General features: G+C 41.3%; 1 protein-coding gene across 1 annotated transcript in view; it reads right to left on the bottom strand.

Annotated features, from left to right (window-relative positions):
• The window catches only part of Smarcc1 (SWI/SNF related, matrix associated, actin dependent regulator of chromatin subfamily c member 1), a 124,745-nt gene that overhangs the window by 18,592 nt on the left and 85,678 nt on the right, over positions 1–20,475 (bottom strand). The window contains exons 25-26 of the mRNA XM_036194083.1: positions 16,435–16,569; positions 1,618–1,879 (exon numbers count right to left, since the gene is read on the bottom strand). Coding sequence (XP_036049976.1) covers positions 1,618–1,879; positions 16,435–16,569 — 397 coding nt within the window. The remainder of the gene's footprint in view (positions 1–1,617; positions 1,880–16,434; positions 16,570–20,475) is intronic.

Below are 20,475 nucleotides of genomic sequence, written 5' to 3'. Positions count from 1 at the left end.
TGGAAAGTGGGCAGTTGCAGATGAACCAACCTTAAGAAACACCAGGTACGACAGAACCCACTATAAGAGATTTTATTAGGGAAGGGAAGGGTGGAAGTGGGTAGGCCTACTAAAAGAAAGCTGGTAGTGTTGAGGGGCATGTGTGTGCATGCCATCTCTGGAGAGAGGGAGAGAGCAGGGAGCGCAAAACAAGTGAAAAGCTGCATTGGAGTTAAAAGAAACTTAAGAAAAAGCTTGAAAGTATAGGGTCCCCTCTTCCACCTATCAGCTTGATGGCAGAGGTCGCAAAGGTCCTGGACAACAGCAGGATATGGTAAGCCGCCATTCGGATTGGTACATGGGACCAAGTCTGACTACAACGGTGGATAAGTTAAGCCCTTATGGAGGTAGACACATTTTCTATGAGCGAGACAGAAAAGGTCCAGGGCTAGATTCTCTAGCGTCCCAGAAATTCAGCAATGACCAATGAGAAGGCACAAGCTGCTCAGTGGACTGTCGTCAAAAAGCAGAGGCCAATGGGCTAAGATACCCAGGGAGACACAGTTGCCTGGTACCAGGACTTAGAGAAAAGTCAGAAGGTGAAGACTGTGCTAGAGAAAGGAAGCCTCAGCGTTGAATGGAGAGTGCCATCCATCCATTAGGTGGGAAAGCAGGGCTGTTGCTGGCAGACCAAGTTCCAGGGTCCCAGCACATTTCCGACTGCCGGGATAGCCTTTCCAGACAGGGAACCAATGCTGTATTTTAAAAACGGCAGGAAGAGTCACACCATACAACAGAGCCCATGTAGGAGGTTTATTGAGGGGATAGGAGAGAAGGGTGGGCAGAGGCCCTTCCTGGGGATGAGAACAAAGAAATAGAAAGAGAGAGATGGGAGGTGCTGCCATTAGCGGCTGCAGCTGAGGTCTATCCTGTCAGGACCCCAAGGGCAGGTGCCTAGATGCTAACAAGGAGTCAGGGGTTAGGACTTGCTGAAGCTTCAAAGAATTTCCCTGTCTATCGGAAATTGCTTCTTTTGCATACACTGGAGACAACATTTACATTCCACTCCAACAATCACTAACTCTGGTTCTAGGAAAATGTTTATAATGATTGCACAATTCAAACTGATCAATCAAAGTTTACAGGACAACTATGAAGAAAGCAGTATCCAAATACCTAATATCCATAAGAAAAGAGTAAAAACAGAAGAAAGATAAAGAGTCATGAAAGTTCATTAGTCTTGCAATTTTTCTTGAACTGATGACAGTCTATCGACAGTCTAAGAATACTTTAACCTGGTGCTGGGGCTCAGTACACAGGTTTCATTATGTATCCCAGGCTGACACACAATTCATTGTCACTCAGGCTCTGCCTTATGAAAGGATAGGTATACACCACCATGCTTGGCATATGGTTAAATTTTTAAGAAAGTCTGAGATACACTGCTGATTCAGAGGCTGATGATCTACCCAAGGAAAGAGCATCTAGTAGAAAGGTGGAATATACCTGGCCAGATTCATGTGATGATAATGCCAGAACTCACATTTTGTTACAAATGACGGCTTGGCATGATAACCATCTCTGATGATTTGTGCTGCAAAATGTACAAATTTCCTGTTAGCAAAGCTTCCCTCTTACCTGGCTGGGGAGGATGGGGTGGTGGCATCTGATGGTGCATTAGAGGGTAGGGTGGGGGCTGCTGATGAGGCATCATGCCAGGGTGCCCTGCTGCTCCAAGTGGGGCCAGACCAGGTCCTCCTGAGTGCTGGTGTGCTTGCTGAGGGTTCTGGCCATGTTGCTGCTGTTCCATTTGCTGTCGAGCTCGTAACTCTGCATATTTCAATTGTTCCATGTGGAAATTCTGGCGCTCAGTAAGCAACTGCTGTCTCTGTTGTTCTAGCTGCAATAAAGGGAACAGAAGAGAATGGTACCAAGAGGCCTCTCAGGACTTTATGACATGCACCATATGGATTTGATGCATGAGTGTCATCCACGATATGCTGCAGGAAGAGGCCATACCAGGGATGTCGTCATGTTTAGTCTACAATCTGCTTTTCCTTACCATTTACAGCAGTAGGGCAAGTGCCCTGTGGCCCTACTTTCAACAGATTGGGAGACTTGCCTCTTATTATTATTACTGGAGAAAGTATCTAACTAACTTGCTCTAGCCACCCTTGCATTCCTGGGCTCATGTGATCCTCTTGTGTTAGTTTCTAAATAGCTGGGACTAACTACAGCTATGTGCCACTGTGTCTGGGTAAGCCTGCAGGCAATATTTTATTTATTTACTAGAGAAAAGAATCTCACAGTGCAGACCTACTGGCTTCAAATGCAAAGATCTGCCTCTGCTCCCCAAAATTCTGGGATTATAGGCATCGCCACCATACCTTAATGTATTAAAAATACATTCCATGATGATTTTGATATTTCCTAGGTAAGAAAATAAAAGTCCCTCAACCCGTTCCTCTCAGCAACATTTAAAGCCTGTCCAACCTCCTGGGTGCTACTTTTTGTATTTGATCCATTTATCTATTTTAGACTATAAAATGTCTAAGAGGTAGCATGACCTCAGTTATACAGACACTTTTTATCCTCCCATGTGGAACTTTGGAATGGCATGCAAGGCAAACCTTAGCCTTTAAATAGCCAAAATTATACTGGGTCACAAATTTACATATCTTCACTGACTAAATACAATTTTTAAAATTATTATTTTTTATTTTAAGTGCATTGGTGTTTTGCATGCATGTATGTTTATGTGAGGGTGTCAGATCTTGGAGGTACAGACCGTTGAAAGCTGCCATGTGGGTGCTGGGGATCGAACCGAGGTCCTCTTGAAGAAAAGTCAATGCTCTTACCTAACCAGCCACCTCTCTAGTTCCTAAATAAAATTTTTAAAAGGAAACTGGGAGAATATAAACATTTCAATATTCAGAATAATAGGATTGGAAAATGGCACATAGTTCAGTAGTAGAGCGCATGCATGAGGCACTAGGTTCAAATCCAACTGCCACAAAAAGAAATGAATAAATAATTAAGAGAAACAGCTAGGCGAGTTTGCAACCCTAGCACTCAGAAGTTGGACGTGTGAGTACAAGGTTCTTCTTGGCAGTTAGTGAATTTGAAGCCAGTCTGAGCTGGAGGAGACAATTAAAAAAAAAAATGTCATATACGCAAAAAATCCAGATATTAAAATTAAAAGTATCTGAGCCAATAAAGTATATCCTAAATTCAGGGTTGATAAGAAAATCAACCTATAAGAGCAATGACTGTTCTCCCAGAAGTCCTGAGTTCAATTCTCAACAACCACAGGGTGGCTCACAACCATCTATGAGATCTGGTGCCCTCTTCTGGCATGCAGGCATACCACTGTATACATAATAAATAAATAAATCTTTTTTTTTGGGGGGGGGGTTGAGACAGGGTTTCTCTGTGTAGCTTTGCGCCTTTCCTGGAACTCACTACCACCCGGCCTTGAATAAATAAATCTTAAAAAAAAAAAAAAAAAGGGAAAATCAACCTAAATATGAAGACAACAGAAAGAATCTAAATGCACAGAAATACGGAAGATAGTGATCATACATATGAAGTTAGACCTATTCCTTTTCAGTAGTGACCCCATCCCATCATTTTCCACATCCTGATCTCTCATTGAAATCCTTTTCTAAGGTTGCACTATCTAGTACAGTAGACATTGAGACCTATGTATCTGAAATATGGTCAATATGCATGGATCCAGACACACACAGGGAGATCAGAGGGTAACTTGTTTGAATTGGTTCTACCTACCATGTAGGTCCTGAGGATTGAACCTAGTTTATAGGTACTTTACCAACTGAACCATGTCACTATCCAGTAAAAACGACAAAAATTTCATTGATTATAAGTAGAATTAATATTGTCATATTAAATTATTATAATTTCAGTTGTTTTAAACTTTTGTAACATGGCTGGTACAAAAATCTTAATTTCATGTATAGCTCAAATTTTACTTCTGTCGAGTACCACTAATGAGCCATTCAATGGGCTAAGAAAATATAACATTTTGGCTTTTGAAAGGAGCCAGTTCTGTGAAAACTACTATATACTATAATTAGCAAAAACTAGATGAACAATTAGCTTACAAAAGCTGGCAGAGGATTTCCTGTGGAATAGAGTGAGAAAGATCACTGCATGGCCCAGGAGCAGCTGGGAAGGCCCCTGAGGATGGGAGTGTCACAGCAGGAGAGCTGCACACAGCTGGAAGACAGCAACAGGAGATGCCCAAGTCAGAGGGAGGACTTGCACAACCAAACAGAGCCACACACCAATTTTCAGCAGGCTAGCAGGAAAGGCTCTGGCCTGGGTGGACTTCTTCTTCTTTTTTTTTTTTTGGTTTTTCGAGACAGGGTTTCTCTGTGTAGCTTTGTGCCTTTCCTGGAACTCACTTGGTAGCCCAGGCTGGCCTTGAACTCACAGAGATCCGCCTGCCTCTGCCTCCCGAGTGCTGGGATTAAAGGCGTGTCCCACCACTGCCCGGCATGGTTGGACTTCTTAACGTGACAAAATGTAACCATTGAGAGAATGCTTAAAAAGTTCAATTAAGCAGTGACATGTACAAGACCAAATGATAAAAAAGAGCTAGAGACTGACTAAAATCATGCTTTCTTTTTTACACTCCTAAATATTATCTCTGGGAAATTTAGGACTCTACAATTTCCTGAGGTTAGACACAAGAGGTTACCAGAAATGGACACCACCTTCCCCCAAACCTTTTGAGAAAGGGTTCCTCCTGAAACTTGCTTTGTAGACCAGGCTGCCCTGGAACTCACAGAGATCTGCCTGCCTTTGTCTCACAAGTGCTGGGCTCAAAAGCATGTACCACCACCATCCTCCCAGAAATGGACCTTTTACTTACATTCTGGAGTCACTACTGTTCTGGACAGCTTGGTTGTAGTTCTGAAGCTATTTAAAAACTACAGAAGGTAGCTCAAGATCTGCTTTATAAATACCTTGAACTGTTAATGGAGACTGTGCTATCTCCTAAGTGATGTTTTTGATTCTGTATTAACTACTCAGTATTTTTGTCTTTTTCTTTTCTTTTTGGTTTTTGAAACAGGGTTTCTGTAAGGCTGGTCTTAAACTCAGAGATCTGCCTGCCTCTGTTTCCCAAGTGCTGGGATTAAAAATGTACATCACCACCGCCTAGCTTCTTTTTCAAATTCTAACTAGCATTTCTTAGGTGACCTAAATTCATTAAAGTCTTTTCCTTCCTCCCTCCCTTTCTCCCTGTCTCTCTTTTTTTATAAAAACAAGACAGGGTTACTCTGTGTACCCCTGGCTGTCCTGGAACTCTGTAGACCAGGCTGGCCTCGAACTCGGGTCTTCTTTGTAAGAAAACAAACAAACAAATTACTTTTACCTTAAAGAAATGGGAAGAAAGAAAGCCAAATATGGTGGAATATTTCTGAAATCCTAGTCCTTGAGAGATTTAGGCAGAAGGATTACCAGTCTGAAGATAGCTTGTAGGCCCTGCATCAAACCCACTGCTACCAAAAACAAACACAAACAACAACAAAACTGAAGGAAAGATTTACTCACTTTTCCTAACTATAATAAGCTATCCTAAACTGTACTACTAGAATGAATAAATAATTAAACAAAGCTAGTTATCTCCAAACTCTTTGTCATTCTTTCTTTATGGGGGGTAAGGCTTATGACTGGGTCTCCCTTGTTGCTCAGGTAGTCCCAAACTCACAGTAATGCCCTGGCCCCTCCCTGGCTGCCTTGCTAAACTGTCTGTCATCTGAAAACACAGAAAGTAATTAAAAGGAAGTAATTATGAAAATTAAAAACGGCAAATGATTAAATACACATACATACACCTGAAAAGAAAAACCAGTTGAAAACCAAAGCTTTAATGTAGGCTGAACAAGTCCCTGAGGTGAGAGCAAGGCCCAGATTGTGGTTCCCAGTTGGCTCCAGATGGCTCTGGGCTCCCAGATGCCCCAGGGTGCTCTGGGGCAGAAGCAGCAGATCTAAAAGCTGCTACATCCTGACCTCATCATGTAAATGCAGTATCCCTGCCATATCAAATCAAGTCTAAAGACTGTATAAATCAACATAGGTACCTAATATTTGATAAAGATGTCAAGATATAATGGAGAAAAGAGACGCGCTTCACCAAGTGGTTCTAGGAAAACTAGACACCCAGACATAGAAGAATTAATTGATACCTCTCTTTTACAATGTTTAAAAAAATTCCAAATGGTCAGGTCATTATTAAGACTAGAAACTTAGCTGGGCATGGTGATGCAAGCCTTTAATTCCAGCACTTGAGATACAGAGGCAGACAGATCTCTGAGAACAAGGACAACCTGGTCTACAGATTGAGTTCAGAGCTACACAGAGAGATCTTGTGTGGAACCTCCACCACCAAAAAGCTACAAACCATAAACTGTAAAAGGAAACAAGGCCAAGTGTGGCAGCTCCTGAGTTTAGGCTAGGCCCAGCGTTCAAGAAGCAGAGGTAGGCAAGACAACCATGACCTTGAGGGCAGCCTGGGCCTCAAAAGAGGGAAACCAGACAAGACAAGTCTGTGCTGTGGTGTTGCACGCCTTTAATCTCAGCACTCAGGAGGCAGAATCAGGTGAATCTATGAGTTCTAGGATAGTCAAGTCTACACAGAGAAACCGAGTCTCGAAAATTGCCCCCCCACCAAAGGGGAGGGGATGAGTTGGGAATAGAACAAATGAATAAATAAAATAAAACAAAATGAACAAGGCAAACAAACTAGGTAGAAATAAATACCAGTGAAGCCACTATGGAGATCAGTAAGCACTTCCTCAAAACATATAAAAACAGGGGCTGGAGAGATGGCTCAGAGGTTAAGAGCACTGGTTGTTCTTCCAGAGGTCCTGAGTTCAATTCCCAGCAACCACATGGTGTCTCACAACCATCTGTAATGAGATCTGGTGCCCTCTTCTGGACTGCAGGCATACACGCAAACAGAACACTGTGTACATAATAAATAGATCCTAAAAAAATAAATAAATAAATAAACCACACAAAAATAGACTTACAGTAGGATCTAGGTGTCTAGATCTAGGGGACTCTATATCACCACCACACACAGATAGATACCTGCATCCCCATGCTAATTACAATACTATTCACAACAGTCAAGGCATGGAATCAGCTGAGATGTCCATCAACAGATGAATAGTTTAAAGAACTGGTGTATGCGCAATGAAGTTTTACATAGTTATCAAGAATGGCAGTGGTGGTGGTGTATGCCTTTAAGCCCAGCAGTCAGGAGGATCTCTGTGAATTCAAGGCTAGCCTGGTCTACAGAGGGAGTTGCAGGATGATCAAAGTTACACAGTGAAAGCCAGTCTTGACAAAAATTAAAAACAAAAACAAAACTTTGGTCATTCCCAGGAAAATAAGATAGGCTTCAAAAGAAAAACCTGTCACAGGATATCTCTGATCTGTGGGAAGCAGGAGGTAGGGATCCTGAGAGCAGAGGGATGGCTACTGGAGAAGAGGAGGGACACTGGGGTGGGGTGGGGGGGCTATGAGGAGGGCTGAGCAACTCACAATCATCTAAGCATAGAAAAATGTCATAATGAATTCACTATTTTCTATACTAACAAAAAAAAAATTAAAAACACCAAAAACTAAGACTTAAGACCAGTTTTGGTATTCCCAACAACAAACTGGAGTAACCTTCATGGGAAGGAGGTGTTTCCTAACAAGCTGGCAGTATTAAGAAACATTTTAAATGTATTCGATCACTGAGCCATGATTTGACATCTGGAAATCTGCCCCAGTAAACTGTTCATTGTGGTGGGCATTGTGTTCCCTGAAATATCGTGTATTCCCCGAAATAAACATATCTGGGGTCAGAGAACAGATAGCCACTAGAACAAAGCCAAAAATGGTGGCTAGAAAATGGGAAGAGTAAGCCATAACAGAAGCTGGGTGGTGGTGGTACACACCTTTAATCCCAGCACTTGGGAGGCAGAGCTAGCCGGATCTCTGAGTTCAAGGCCACTTTAGAAACAGCTAAGCATAGTGACCCACACCTTTAATCCCAGGGAGTGGGGGCAGAAAGAGAAAGGTATATAAGGCGTGAGGACCAGGAACTAGTAAAGTAAAGCATGTAGTTAGTTAAGCATCTGGTTGGTTAAGCGTTCAGGCTTTGGAGCAACACAGTTCAGCTGAGATTCATGTGGAGGAGGACTCAGAAGCTTCCAGCCTGAGGAAACAGGATCACCTGAGGAACTAGCAAGGTGAGATAGCCGTGGCTTGTTCTGCTTCTCTGATCTTCCAGCATTCACCCTAATAACTGGCCTCGGGTTTGAGTTTTATTAACAAGTACCTTTAAGATTCATGCTACAGTTCATCTGTGGGCACACAGCTATTCAGTAAAACATTTTCTTGATATAAAGTTACCTCAGAATCACAGGGTGGGATGAAAATCAATTTATAACAGGAAATATTAATACCCAAGTACATATAAATCCTGTGATCACATATAAATACATAGTGAGAGCATTCTGGAAAACACCAAACTAATAATGACTATCTCAAGGAACAAAATTGTTTCCCAGCGTTATATACATTTTATGACACATGTGATGTAGCATGGATGACCTTTGAAAATGCGCTAACTGAAAGAATCCAAACAAAAAAGGTCACGTATTTTAATCACTCGACTTCTGTGTATTGTCCAGAATAAGTACATCTACAAAGACAGAAAGTGGATTACACCAGACAGATTACACGTAGAGTATAGGAGAACACACTGAGACCAGAGAAGGGTTACTGCCAGTGTGGGTACATCTTTTCAGGGTAACAAAATGTATTTGAAATACATAATGGTGACAGTTAGAAAACTGTGTCTGTATTCTGAGACCAGAAAGCTGCCCAACTCACCTCCTAACCCTTAGTGAGCGAGTGTGTGTAGGCATGTGCCGCACTGAATGCATGGGAGCCAGAGGGAAGCTTGAAGCTCTGTCCTTCCACCATCTGAGTCTCAGGATCGAGTGGCCTTAGCTACTTAACATGGTTCTATGAAGCCAAGAGTGGTGGGTGCTCTATGCCTGGAATCCAAGAACTTGGGAGGCTGAGGTAGGAGAAATTTACATTTTTGATCACAGAGACAACTTTTAATGTATTTATTATCTAGCTTTTTACATTATAAACATAATAAGATATGCACTACCACCACCTGGCACACGCCTTTAATCCCAGCACTCGGGAGGCAGAGCTGGAGATCTCTGTGAGTTCGAGGCGATCGTGGTCTACAGAGTGAGACCCAGGACAGGCACCAAAACTACACAGAGAAACCCTGTCTCCAAAAACAAAACAAAACAAAACAAAACAAAACAAAACAAAACAAAACAAAACAAGTTAGAGAACTGTGAGATGGCCCAGCATGTGAGGGCATTTATTGTCAAATCTGATGACCTAAGTTTGATCCCAGGAACCCACAAAATACAAAGAGAAAACTGTCTATAACAAGTTGTCCTCTGGCCTTAACAACCGTAGAGCAATACACATGGACGCATGCATACAAACAATGTTAAATATTTAAGAGTAAAAGCAGAGTTGCTGGGTATAGTGGCACACACTTTTAATTCCAGCACTGTGGAGGCAATGGAAAATAGATCTATAGAGAGAGCTCTAAGCCAGCAGGACCACACAAGTAGGACCCTGTTTCAAAAATAAATTAATAAAAGTAATGTAAAGGTTGGGCTGGTGAGATTGCTCAGGATATAAAAGGTTAGCTTCAAAAGACAGATAATATAAATTCAATCCCCAGAACCCATGCAAAATGGAAGCATAAATAAAACTGACTGCCAGAACTCAAAAGGATGGGGCAAGAGCATCTGAAACTCACGGTCAACTACACAGATAATGCCAAACTCAAGCCAATCTGAACTGCATGAAAACTCTATCCCTCCTTCCCCTCACAAGTGGTGCCTAAATAGAATACAAACAAGAAATACAAAAACATCGTAAGTTGTTCTATAAACATCTTTCATTTAGGTTTCATATTGGAGATAGGGTCTCCTGTAGTTCCAGGCTGGCTTCAAATTTGCTGTGGAGCTGAGGATGACAGGCATGCCCAGCAATGCCAGGCTCTGTCCCTATGGATATCTTGATTTTATTCTCTGTACTCCCACTTCCTAGGACTGTAGATGAAAAACTAAAAATAATTTATAAAGTTAGCTTTCTTCATGACACTGAGGGGCTCTAGGGAATCAAGTTTCATAAAAGGCTACCTATACGGCCTGCTCTGGAGCCCCCAACATTAACACGCAACCTTCTTCTCCCTGCACTCTTACACTGGGTGTACAGATCAGTTGCATCCCAGGGGAGCCCACAACAGTGCACTTTTCAGCATGCAGAGAGCACAGTGCAGCTGAAGTCCACACAGAGCTCCTCCTACTTCTATTTGCATAAAGCACAGGAGGGGTGAGAAAGAAGAAACAATGGCAGGACTCTGACAAAACCATCCATCCGCATATACTGCCATGTACTCAAGTACCAGATGAGACCGGAAGCTTCTGAACTAGTTAAGGAGCAGTTTCTGTTTCAGTATTTGGTGATAGTAAAGGAGACAGTCACAGTTAAAAAGATGCAGTACTATACACTCAAGAAAAGAAGAAAAGCACCATACTCTTGATTGTTTCTGTATGTGCTTCAAGCCGAGTCTGCACCATTGGAGGAAATGCCATTTTGGTCTTGCTGCTTTAGAAAGGAACCCTGTGCTGGGTGGTGGTGGTATAAAACTTTAATCTCAGTACTAGGGAGGCAGAGGCAGGAGGATCTTTTTGAGTTCAAGCCCAGCCTGGTCTACGGAGTAAGTTCCAGGATAGTCAGGGCGACACAGAAACCCTATCGCAAAAACAAACAAACAAGGAGCCTGTGACTGAGGTATGGCTTTTTAAGTCTTACAGACAGATGCAATGTAGTTTTAGCTAGCCAAAAATAGATTAAATTATGAGGGCAATATAAACATAAATTACTGAAAATCTGAAGAAGACAGCTCAGTGGTTAAGTGCATGGCTGCTCTTCCAGAGGGTACAGGTTCTAGTTCCCACACTCACACAGGAGCTCACAGCATCTGCAAATCAAGTTCCAGGGGAACCACATCACTCTCTTCTGCCCTCTGTGGCCACTTCACGTACACAATGCAGGCATACATGCAGGCAAAACATCCATTCATGTAAAAACAAACAAACAAATAAATAGAAAGGAAAAAGTTAAATATTAACTCCTCTGGAGAACATGAAAATCACTCTTGGCCTTTTCAACAAATCTTTAAAACTAGCAACCTACTAGTAAAGATATCCTGTTTGCTTTCCCTTCAGAAATCTATTTGGAACATTACTACTTTGTTCATTTGGAAGGCTGCCATTCTGGTCCACATCATTGCCTCATATAGGCTCCCCTTAAATCTGCTTTACCAGTTTCTCTTGTGAGCCCACAAAACAGCAGGCAAAGAGATCCTTGCTCAAGAATCTGCCTAGGATCTGACCCAGTCCTCAACTGATGGCCTAGTGGTCATTCAACATTTCTTTCAAAAGAAGTTGTGTATATGTTTAAATTTTGCTGGTGGGGATTGAAAGCAGGGCCTTGTACAGGCTAAGAGTATGTTCTATTATTGAGCTATATAACCCTGGCCCCAACACTTTAATCCACAGAACTTCCGAATAAGAGGCCAATACACTGGAGAGATAGCTCAGAGGTTAAGAGCATTGATTGCTCTTCCAGAGGACCTGAGTTCAATTCCCAGCACCCACATGGTGGCTCACAACCATCTGTAATGGTGCCCTCTTCTGGCCTGCAGTCAAACATGCTGTGTACATAATAAATATGTAAATCTTAAAAAAACAAAACAAAACAAACAAACAAAAACTTCTATTTTGCCAGGGTGGGGTGGGGTGGGGTGGGGGTGGCGGTGCACGCATTTAATCCCAGCACTTGGGAGGCAGAAGCAGGTAGATCTCTGTGAGTTTGAGGCCAGCCTGGACTACCAAGTGAGTTCCAGGAAAAGGCGCAATGCTACAGAGAAACCCTGCCTCGCAAAACCAAAAAAGAGACCCTGATAGTATTTTCCCTTAGTCTAGCCTATCCATCCAAGTACTTCCTCATTTCTGTAACATGTAAGTCAGATTCCCTCTGCATGCTTGTAGCCCCAGATGTCTGTCCTTCTTTCCTTCCTTCCTGTCTGCCTGTTTTTCTGTTTCTTTTATGTATATTGGTATTTTCTCTACATTCATACATATGCAGCACAAATGAGCCTGCTGTACAAGAAAAGGCTGAACGATCACCCATAACTGAAGCTGTAGACAGCTTTGAGCTGCCATGGGGGCGCTGAACTGGATCCAAGAACTCTGGAAGAGAAACCAATACTCTTAAGTGTCCAGCCATCTTTCTAGCACCAAATGCCAGTTTCTTAATAATGGTCACTATTTTTTTTTTAAGATTTATTTATTTATTATGTATACAGAAGAGGGCACCAGATCTCATTACAGATGGTTGTGAGCCACCATGTGGTTGCTGGGAATTGAACTCAGGACCTCTGGAAGAGCAGTCGGTGCTCTTAACCTCGGAGCCATCTTTCCAGCCCAATAATGGTTACTATTAATAATATACTAATACATATGTATACAAAGCATATACATACATACAGCATGTAACAATGTAACTTCATAAACTCCTTATAATAATTAAGTCCCACGGAGCCACAGAATCTCGTTTTTTTTGGTACACTACCCTCCCTGGAACAGAGACACTAATGAATGAACAGGTGACAGGTCATCATCCCCACGTCAAAAGTCATCACGGCAGGATACTCACTAGGCAGTTAGACAGTCATGCCTTTCTTTCCTACTTTAGGATTTGAGATAGTCAGCCTTGCAAACAGAACAGACCTCCTTCAGAAAGTTTTTCTTGATAATCCTAAATAGGCCAACCATGGCAACCTCCCTCCTCTCAATTTACACATTGGTCTCTAGAGGAATTATGTTTAACTTTTCCTTTATATATATTTTTTAACTTAAAAAGAATAAGTCTTTGTAAGGAATGTTATGTCATGTGAATGGATGTTTTGCCTGCCTGCACTGTGTACATATAGGGCCCCCAGAGGCCAGAAGACAGTGATGGATACCTGGGAACTGGAGTTGCCATGTGCGTCAGCTCAGGATCCTAACATGACTGGGATTATAGTTTTTGTTATGCTACCTCCCTGACAGATTGTGAAACACCCCCATTGCCTTCCTTCTTACTACCACTGTGTGAGAGCACTGGGGTAATAGTACTGAGAACTAGTTATATCGGAAATATATAATACATTTCTCTCTCAATTATGGAATATTCAAGACTCAAGAGAACATTTGCTTTTAAGTCTTTAGAAGAAAAAAACAACATCATATGAAATTGTTAAAAAGATCTATTGCTACTTAAATAAATAAGTAAAATCAACTATCTTAAAAAGAAAAAGTCTTAAAGCAGTTGTATTGGGGAAAACTGAGAGGGAATGTGCCCTAAAATTAACAAAGACATTTGGGAGCTTCGAGACAGAAGCAAGCATTCATGACCAGATGTCCGGCTCATTTTCCACAGCATCAGCTTCACTTATTTCACATGAAATATAGGACAGAAGTCTGTACATCTCAGAGACTCTAGGTTAAAATGAGATAATGGTCTGTTCATCCCTAGGCAATAAAACAACAGATAAACACAAAAGCTGTCTGATCCCTTGCTCTGTGTCTGGTGCACATTGTTAACTTGTCTGTCCAGGCTCCAGTTTTGTCAGTTGAAGGGCTAGGAGAGCTGACAGATCAGCGCCACTGCTGGAGTCTTCAATGAGGACAATCAAAGCCATCAGTATGTGTATGCTTCATCTATATATTGTACATTGTTGTAGAATACTCCTTTACACTGTGGGAAGATATTTCAAAGTGACTGCTTTAATAAAGAGGTAAACGGCCAATAGCTAGAGAGGATTTTCGGGGAACACTGAAAAGAAGGTAGAGTCCTAAGGAGACCCCAGCCAGATAGAGAGGAAGCAGCATGGGGAGTACAGAGCAAAGGTAACCGAGCCACTTAGAACATAGATTAAAAGATATGGGCTAATTTAAGTTATAAGAGCTAGCTAGGGACAAGCCTAAGCTATCGGCCAAGCTTTCATAATTAATAAGAAGTCTCTGTGTGGTATTTTGGGAGCTAGCAGGTGGGACAGAAAAATCTGCCTACAATACATTAGCACAGTGGCTGACCTAACAAGTTCACAAGGCTAACAGCTTAAAAATATAAAATTCCATGAGTAGTTGTTCAATAGTAATTTGTATAAATGAAGGCATATGCATATTTATCAAACACTAATCCTACGTTAAACAGTGTGCCAAACACATGCCAGAATCTTTTCACAGCCTGCAAAAATCACTGTTAAGATAACAGTCATGGCTTCTTCACTTGCCAATGAAAGATAGTACAACATTTCTTGGTTGTAAAAAAACATCAGGTTTCAGTTGTGCAAGAATGAAGAGGTCACAGTGACCCATTTTCACTATATTGGTAAAAGTAAATTTTTAAGTTGGCTCCTAAAGATGCTATTTCCTAACATGTGCATCATCCCTACTGAAGCACACCTATCTACTCCTGTTATTAGGGTTAGGCTACATAGCAGTGGTGGTTTGAATAAGAATGGTCTCCACATGCTCATGTTTGAATGCGTAGTCATCAGGGAATAGAACTACTTGGGGGGACTAGGAGGTGTGGCCTTGTTGGAGGAAGTGTGTCACTAGGAGTCAGCTTTGAGGTTTCAAAACCCAAGAGAGGTCCAGTGGCTCTCTCTTCCTGCTGCCTGTGGACTCCAGATATGGAAATATCAGCTACCTCTCCAGCACCATGTTTGCCTGCATACCCCTATGATCATTCCCATGATGAGAATGGATTAATAAACCTCCGAAACAAGTAAGCCCCAATGAAATATTTTCTATTATAAAAGAGTTACTGTGGTCATGGTGTCTCCTCACAACAATGCAACACTAAGACAGATGTAGCTACCAGGAGCAGGGCACTGCAGTGACAGACATGACCATGTGATGGCTGGTGAATGTGGACTTTGGATTAGGAAAGCTAATTAGGAAAGTTGAATGTTTTAAGTGTGGCTTAATAGGCTATATAAGTTCGAGTTCAAGCATAGAAGACAGTGCTGAGGGCTGTCTGAACTGTAGGAGCATAACTCAAGAAAGTTTCCCAGGGGAAGAATGATTAGTAAGATGCCTAAAGGCCTTTCTTGTGATATTTTGGTGAAGAGTGTGCATGCTTTCTGTTCTTGTCAAAAAAAAAAAAAAACAAAAACAAAAAAACAACAACAACAAAAAAAACTGAAGATAAATTGAAGCGTTTTGGATTAATTAATTAACCATTGTGTTGGCAGAGAAGATTTTAAGACAGCTTAGTATTGTCTCTGTCTCATGCAGATATAGAATGAAAAGGAGCAAGCTGACCAAGGAAAAATACAAAGTGTACAGTTTGTAGAGAAAAGGAGCACCAGGAAATGCAATGCAGCTATGTCCAGTGCTCAAAGAGAAAAACCTTAAAGAAAAGCCTGAGGCTAAGTGGAATAAATGGAATAGTGACCTCAGGGCAAGACCCCACCAAGTTAAGCTTCCAACTTGTGGAAAGAAATATAAATAAAGAAAGGAGGAGGAGGAGGAGGAGGAGGAGGAGGAGGAGGAGGAGGAGGAGGAAGAAGAAGAAGAAGAAGAAGAAGAAGAAGAAGAAGAAGAAGAAGAAAAAGAGAGAGAGAGAGAGAGAGAGAGAGAGAGAGAGAGAGAGAGAGGAGTTTCATCAGTGAAGGAAATTGATGAAAATGTATTTGAATGACAGGGCCAAATTCCAGCCCCAGCAAACAGCAGAACTTAGCAGCTTTGGCAAACACTGCTTGAGGCTCAACCTGGATCTAGTTCCAGCTAACAGTCAACCTACACAAAAGGTCAGGAGGCGCGGTAGAGATACAATAAAGGTCAAATGTGTGGCCATTGTAGGAAAATGGGTCCTTAAGTCAAAATGAGATAAACTCCTATTTTCTAATATTTACATTAACAAAAAAGAAATCAAGAAAATCTTGAATCAAGTAAAAGATTTATAAGGTTTTACAATTCACCAGAAACAAAGTCAGGAAGTCTAAGATTCAGCTTAAAATATTCCTTATCCCTTTATAGAAGGGATATTTAATATCAAGTATGTAGTCAGGACATACAAACAGCTAAGACTTACAAAGTAGACAGAAACCCATTTATTTATAATCACTGGCTCATCAAATACAGGGAATGAGAGAAAATCTAGAGACCAATGGAACAGTCCACCATTCTATTACTTAATGTCTGTCTCTTACAGGCAGTTAGGGGTACTTTTCAAAACCCCACCATTCAAATTCCCCTTACTTACAGCCTCTTTCTCTCTGTCCATAATAGTTTCCAGCTCTTCAAAATGTCGAAGTTTGATCTCTAGTTTCTTCATCTGTGTCTCAACCAGGAGAGCCACGAGGGACTTGATCTTTCTCTCTTCCACAGCAGCCAGGTGCTATGGGCAAAGAGCATTCTAATTATTTAGGTAAATGAAAACACAAGAAACCCCGATGTTTTCCGCAAGGGCCATCAGAATGGCTCAGTGGGTAGACACCTGTTTAATTGAAAAATTGAGTTCAACCCCCAGAACACATGAGACTGAGAGAATCAGCCCATACAAGCTGTCATATGACCTCACACCATGGAACCCCTTCTTAAACCCAGAAATAGTAACTTATTGTAAAGTATTAAAGAAAACTCTCCCAGGTCACCTTCTTCGTATCACAGTGCCTACAAGGAGGAAAGCTATATGGGGCAGGCTGTCAATAAAATCTGAATAAAAAAACCTCTTTTTTTTTTTGAGACAGTGTCTCAGTATGTAGCCCTGGCTGTCCTGGAACTCACTATGAAGACCAGGCTGCCTAGAACCCAGAGATCTGCAGGCCTCTGCCTCTCAAGTGCTGGGATTAAAGGTGTGTACCAACAAGAGCTGGCACGAAGACCTACCTATGTATTTATCTGAACTCAGACACTTGATGAGCTAAAAACAAAAACAAAGATGAATCCTTCACATCTGTCCTCACCATCCTTCCCTTGCTATGAATTATCCAGGGATAAGCAGTTTGACTCTTTAGCTTCAAAAACCCTATTGCAAAGCTTTCCCATGGTAACCATATTGTGTGGGGCAAGGAAGGCCAGAACAGTACTTCACCCTAAGCTTAAAGAAAGTATCTGGAGCTATACATACAAACACAAGAACAGAAAGGAAGTCAACTCTGGAAGATGGCCAAATGATTCCATAGCCATGAGCATGAGTTTCGTTCATGTTCCTTGACTACGAAGCAGCAAAGAAGAAAAGTCCTTATTACCCATACTGGCCAGGCTCTGACTAGCTGCAAGATCAGTCTCTAACAAACTCCAATATACCGTTTCCAGTCTCTTTATCATTATCTGCTAAATGTGTGTGTGTGTGTTCTGTATATGAGAAGGTAATAATATATAGAGAAGGCTATCTTTCTAACCTCTCTATCTCCTATGGAATCTAGGAGTTAACATTTCAGAAAGGCTTCTGGAATAATGATGACATAGGATGCTACATCACAGCTTTAACTACCATGCTTTAAGAATGATTTTATTTTATTCGTTTTTCAAGACAGGTTTTTCTCTGTGTATCCCTGGCTTTCTTGGAACTTGTTCTGTAGGTCAGGTTGGTCTCGAACTCAGAGATTCTCCTGCCTTTGCTTGAGTGCTGAGATTAAAGACATGTACAACCACATACAGCAGGATTTTTTATTTAAAAAAATTATGTGTACATGCAAATACATGTCTGCTTATGAGTCTGTACACTTGTGTACATTACCCTTGTTATCCAGAAGAGGGCATCACAGTTTCCACAATGGGAGTTACAGGAATTTGTGATCCACCCAAAGTGGATACCGGGAACTAAACCTGGATCTTCAGTAAGAGCAATATGTGATATTGACCACCAAGCCACCTCTCTGGACTCAATTGCTGTTCTTTTGTTTGTTTGTTTGTTTGTTTAAAGGCTTATTTATTTATTATGGATAAAGTGTTCTGGCTACATGTATGCCTATATGACAGAAGAGGGCACCAGATTTCATTAGGTGGTTGTTAGCAACCATGTTGTTGCTGGGAATTGAACTCAGGACCTCTGGAAGAACAGCCAGTGATCTTAACCTCTTGAGGTATAATGAAATTCAAATTAGAGCCATGTACAGCAGCTAGTCAATGGAGAGGATATTTCTCCATTTTTCAGAATACATATTTCTGAAGTCAAGAGTTGAAAAAGCTTTCCTTCTTGTACATACTAATGAATATGAAGGACATGCTCTAGCAGATGCAGGGAAAAACTAGAAAAATCACATCAAAGACTTCACTGACCCTCAAGGTGTGTATGCATTTATGACAACCTGGGAACAGAAGAACCACGGGGATCCACAGAGGTATCAGAGGTATCAGAAGAGCCCAACTATTAAAAAAACGACTTTACAAAACCTGATGAACAGATTGAAGACATGCCACAAAAGATGATGCAATTCGGGAAAACCCTAAGAAGAGATGATTAAGGAATCTAAAGTAGCCACTTCACAGTCATAGGTTTGAGGTAGGGATTCCAGTGCGCAGAAGTAATTTCTCACACAAGCATGAATGTGAACAGGGCCAACTTTTCCCTTGGTCATCTATGCACTGTACTATTAAACAGAGATATGATGACATTTGAGACTCAACCCATGAAGTTTTAAGTACACGTCAATCAACACCTGTGACATATGGAGTAGTTATGGTACACGTATACATGATAAGTAAGGAAATGAACGCTTTTTCTGTTGCTCAGTTTCCATGAACAAAATCAAGGATGATTGCCATTTTAGTTTGTGTGGACACAGAGTAGTTTATGAAGAAATTTAAGGCAAATATATATGACTTTGAGAAAGTGGGATTTGTTTTCTTGAGAGAAATGGCTATATTGTTCTGAGAACAAGAATATATCCTGGCTCTGAGGCCTCTAGTTCACTCCAAAGGTAAGTTTCAGCTCCTCCATCTGAGTCTCAGCACCAAGATGGAAGAAAACCCAGTGGACCCAGCCACGTGTGGATATGCCTGTTCATGTTCCCCCAATCCAACTGCAGGTGTGGTACATCACAGTTTGTCAATAGATATAAAAATGGACACGTTCCTGAAGGGATACTCCCATGGAAAGGCTGGTAGGAACGCAGAAGTTACCCACCTCGTCTGTTGAAGAGCTCCATCTGAGCCTCTAATTACCTCTCTATGCATGAGGGTGACAAGCATAAAAATAAAGCTGTTTATAGACACAGAAAAACAAAGTCAGAGTAAGAGAAACTTGGACTGCTTAGTGAAGCTTTGCTAATTACAGTAATTGAAGTGAATTCCTTGCACCCTGATTAGCATGCAGCACAAAAGTGATCATGTGCTGCATGAGCTCTACCAGATCCAGCTATAAGGCACTACACTCACACGTGCAACCTTTACAGCAGGAACATTACTGCACAACTGTCACATCAGAGGGACATTTGCCTTAATACTGAACACTGAAAGCCTCTATAATCATAACACTCGGGAGGCAGAGGGAGGTGGTTCTCTGAGTGTGAGGTCAGCCTGGTCTACATGGTGAGTTCTAAGACAGCCAGAGCTACACAGAGAAAATCTGTATGGGGGTTGGGGGGGACTAAACAGTAAACCTCCTAGTTTTTAGAAATAGAGCTGATGATGAGCAAGTATAGACTGAGTGACGAAAACGTCTCTTTATAGTATTCTCAACTGTATAGAACAGCAAAGGTCAGGACTAATGATGTTTGATTTGGTTTCTATAAAGAGAAGGAAATCTAACAGCCATGGTCCCTAGTGTATAACAGATAAAAGAGATAGTTAATACCCTTAGCTTGTAATAATGTCTCCAGAAAGACTCCCTTCAGGGGATTTATAACCACCTAGGTCAGAGGGGCAGAAACTCCTAACAGTGGTTTTGTAGTTTGAAGTGTCTGACCTATGAATCTGCTATGACTCACGCCTTTCAGCTTAAACACTTAAGAGTAAGAAGTTCACATCAGCAGAGTGTTTGAGGAACTACGAAAGAAGATCTGTGTCAACATGGAAGAAATACTCAAGACAGATGATTAGCAAAGTTCTAGAACTTGCTGGTCCTTAAAATCTGGTAAATTATTATGGAAGGAAACCACTCAGGAAGAATGGATGAATTTTTTTAAAAAATTTCATATATTCATCTTCAGAATGCTTTAAAATGCTAAATTAACAAGAAGCGTGGGAAAATAACATTTTCCTGTCTTCTTAAATATGCAGTGCAGCCGAGACCATGTTATAAATAGAAAAAACCACCCCCAGAAAAGCTGGCAAGTTCAAGAAGAAAAAGCTATTTTAG

This window comes from Onychomys torridus, chromosome 7 (genome assembly GCF_903995425.1).
Source record: "Onychomys torridus chromosome 7, mOncTor1.1, whole genome shotgun sequence".
Taxonomy (NCBI): Eukaryota; Metazoa; Chordata; class Mammalia; order Rodentia; family Cricetidae; genus Onychomys; species Onychomys torridus.
Note: the sequence above shows the minus strand (reverse complement) of the source record. Positions and strands in the feature narration are given on the sequence as shown.